The sequence below is a fragment of the Monopterus albus genome, unplaced genomic scaffold (assembly GCF_001952655.1).
Source record: "Monopterus albus unplaced genomic scaffold, M_albus_1.0 scaffold56.1, whole genome shotgun sequence".
In the NCBI taxonomy this organism is placed as follows: domain Eukaryota; kingdom Metazoa; phylum Chordata; class Actinopteri; order Synbranchiformes; family Synbranchidae; genus Monopterus; species Monopterus albus.
In genome coordinates this window covers 2742761-2744338 of record NW_018127936.1, presented here as the reverse complement: position 1 = coordinate 2744338, position 1578 = coordinate 2742761, and the positions used below count along the sequence as shown (strand labels likewise).

Below are 1578 nucleotides of genomic sequence, written 5' to 3'. Positions count from 1 at the left end.
AATATGTGATGTACTGTTTACATTCTGTTTGCACATGCATAATTGCACAATGACTGCTGACTGCTGCACATGCTGCTCCCATGCAGCATACATTCTGTTATATTTTTGTATATTTCTTTTCTACTATATTGCTGCATCTGCGCTGCTTAAAGTGCCTTAGATTTTGTGTTATTTATTTATCTACTTTATATTTCATTTGTATTTTGTGGCATTCATGTGGACGGCAAAGTAAGAATTTCATTGTACAGGGAAACACGTTTCCTAACTGTGCATATGACAAAATAAACACTTTGAACTTTGAAATATATTTATACAATCATCAAATGACTGTATACACAGGAAAGGATACAGTTGTGTCCAATGCATATTGCACAGAAGTGAAGCAGGGCAGGTGTGCCTGGCAGCAGCAGCAGACCAATCAAGAGAAACAGCCAGGGGAGAGACCAGACTGGCAACCACCTCAGCAGCTTCCTCGGTGTTACCTGGCGACACTGGGCTGTAAATAGAGCCAGTAAGATGGCAGAATAACCACAAATCCGACTCGCCTCACCCCCACCGACAAAGAGGACCAGGGTATAAACAAGAGGTAATAAGATCATTGTCAGGATGGAGAGGGTGAGGAAGGCAACTGTCCCCCAGCGTCGCTCCTGACACGGTCCAACCAGCAACAGGAGAGCAACACTGACCAGTAGAGAGGAAAGCTCATCATGACTGAGAGCATACAGGAACACATCTGGGAGGGCATAAGGAGTTGAGGGAGATATTGAAAACTGAAATATCAGACATGCATTTAAGTTAATGAAACAAGCCATTCTGAAGCAAACTTACCTCTGAACCTTGGGAAGTCTCCGCCTGGACCTAAGCTGAGATTTGACTGGATACCCCCAGCATATATGAGCAGCATGAGTGTTATCAATGAAGCTGTTCCCAGGGTAATCCAGGGCGATCTGCTCCAAACCAAAACCATACTGATAATATACGCCCAAGCATTGTTTAAGATCAGCAGTAGTTTGTCCACTCACTTGTCCTTTTGTCGCACAAAGAAGCAACCATCTGCTGGTTCTCATAACAAGCACAGCGTCTTGCAAAAAGAGACAGGATGCGAACAGAAACGTATTTATTTCTCACAATATGAGAGTGGGAGCTGGAGGCTATAATATACTATCTGCAACTGGCTACAAAATCCTCAACGATTTATCTTGTCAAATCCCATCTGCCAACGACATGGCAGCTTATATGCTGAATGAGTCCACAAGTTTATCCGGTCTTCTAAAATAACCATATCCTCAAAATGTGAGTAATAAACGCTTTCAGTAAAGAAAAGTCTGAATATAAATATTTACTAGATTATGTGGATTCCCACTTCCGTACTACGGTATGTCGTCTTCTTTGTGTTTATTGGCAGGTGGGGTGCAAACAGAAAGATGCATTACCGCCACCTATTGGACACCTCATCCCCCTCGTCCTCGTTCTTCTTGGTTTTATTCTCCTTCTTCTGCTACTTCCTCCAACGATAAGGAACATTACTGCCACCTACTATGTTAGTGTGGACCAAAGTAACTACGCCCCCCCCCCCCC

General features: G+C 43.3%; 1 protein-coding gene across 1 annotated transcript in view; it reads right to left on the bottom strand.

Annotated features, from left to right (window-relative positions):
• rhbdd3 (rhomboid domain containing 3) overlaps window positions 1–1462 on the bottom strand; it is a 3195-nt gene extending 1733 nt beyond the window's left edge. Inside the window, 4 exon segments of the mRNA XM_020602512.1 lie at window positions 350–733; window positions 829–936; window positions 939–1081; window positions 1344–1462. Coding sequence (XP_020458168.1) covers window positions 350–733; window positions 829–936; window positions 939–990 — 544 coding nt within the window. The 5' untranslated portion in view covers window positions 991–1081; window positions 1344–1462.
• Window positions 1463–1578: the final 116 nt, after the last annotated feature.